The 1,361-nt window shown below is 43.8% G+C and overlaps 1 protein-coding gene across 1 annotated transcript; it reads right to left on the bottom strand.

The window, feature by feature from the left end:
- Window positions 1–832: 832 nt before the first annotated feature.
- On the bottom strand, window positions 833–1,348 carry LOC104395960 (torsin-1B-like). The gene is made up of 2 exons (XM_010005720.1): window positions 1,213–1,348; window positions 833–1,110 (listed from the first exon to the last, which is right to left on the bottom strand). Exons 1-2 carry the CDS (start codon window positions 1,346–1,348, stop codon window positions 833–835), a joined length of 414 nt encoding a protein of 137 aa, XP_010004022.1.
- Window positions 1,349–1,361: the final 13 nt, after the last annotated feature.

Below are 1,361 nucleotides of genomic sequence, written 5' to 3' on the forward strand. Positions count from 1 at the left end.
TTCTCCCATGAAAGTGTCTTCCAAGTAAGGTGAAAGTAACATTACCCACTCCTAGGCTAGTGGGTGTAACACCCTGGAGTTATTAAACTAATTCACTTAACCCCCTTAAAAGAATATAAAGGTCTTTTTACAGTTTCTTTTTCTCCAAAGAAGCTCAGGGACAAGCAGTTCCTTCCCCACCTCAGCCTTTCTCTACTATTTAGTACAGATTTCCCTGAGCTCATCCTGGCTTTCCATGTTACTGGTGCAGATGTGATAGATGCCACAGCTCAGACATAAACTGTCATCACACCCTTCTGTCCCTGAATAGATGATGTCTGTAGAAGGAACATGCTTCACAGCCTGCTGTGAAGGATGGGAAGCTTCCTACCATACCATCATCTTCTTGCAGCACATCAGGGTCTTCACCCTTGCAGACACAATCAGCCCTGAACACACCACACATCCCTCCATTTCAATAACCCATCAATGAGACCCTGTACAAGGAAGGGAATACAACTGTCTCTTCTTTGCTCTAGGCTAGTTTGTGTGGGAAGAGGAATACTTAATAATCCCAGCACTTGGAAGAGTAAAGGAAAGGCTGTATCCAGTGCTACTTCAGTGACACACTCAGAAATTCTCTATAGGTTAAAAGAAGAATAAAGGAGGCAACATTTGGATAGCAGCCACTTCAGAGATGAACAGTGAGATGTTAAAAAAAGTTTAAAAGCCCACACAGCTCACTCTGGTAACTTCACCATAGTCCCTGCAACAGTAAAATAAAAAAGCTTGAGTGCAAATATATAGATTTCCAAAAGCTCTGAAAGTGCTTTGGAGACCTGAAGGGTGCTAATCAGCCCTTGGCTTTCATGTTGTTCATGGCAATGTCTTCATGAACATCCAGCTTGGCCTGTACAGTCTTGCAGCCTTTATCAGAGTAGATTTTCTGCTCCTTTGGGAAGAATGTCATCTCATCAGCCACAGCCTGGACAACCTCCTCATTGACAGCATAGCCACGGGCTGTCATTTCAGCCCTGACACACATCTTCACATGCTTGTGCTCCAGGGGCAGGAAAGGGACAAAATAGTCAATGAGGTTCCTGTCGATGAGGCTGCTGTGCCACAGTCCACCTGGAGGGGTTTGGGGAAAGGGAAAAGCAGGGCAAAGTCAAGAGATTAACCACATGGTATGAAGTAAAAGGGATTTCCCATTTTCTGGGAAAAGTGACTTACTATTCTTGTTATTGAAGACTCCTACAGATAGCATGGGCTCCAGGTCTTTCAACTGAATCTCTTCCCTGCTCTTTCCACTTGTCCAGAAGTCAAGAGCTGCTTTATTAATTAAGTCACCTCCTGCATTGCTGTTCATAAAAGAAAAAAAA

The sequence above is a fragment of the Chaetura pelagica genome, unplaced genomic scaffold (genome assembly GCF_000747805.2).
Source record: "Chaetura pelagica isolate M959 unplaced genomic scaffold, ChaPel_1.0 C11361466, whole genome shotgun sequence".
Classification (NCBI taxonomy): domain Eukaryota; kingdom Metazoa; phylum Chordata; class Aves; order Apodiformes; family Apodidae; genus Chaetura; species Chaetura pelagica.

Bases quoted from the DNA above. Each gene is read 5' to 3' on its own strand.
- LOC104395960 (XM_010005720.1), bottom strand. From the start codon at position 1,348: ATGAACAGCAATGCAGGAGGTGACTTAATTAATAAAGCAGCTCTTGAC. The intron at 1,111-1,212 runs GTAAGTCACTTT...AAACCCCTCCAG, and splicing joins AGTCTTCAATAACAAGAATA to GTGGACTGTGGCACAGCAGC.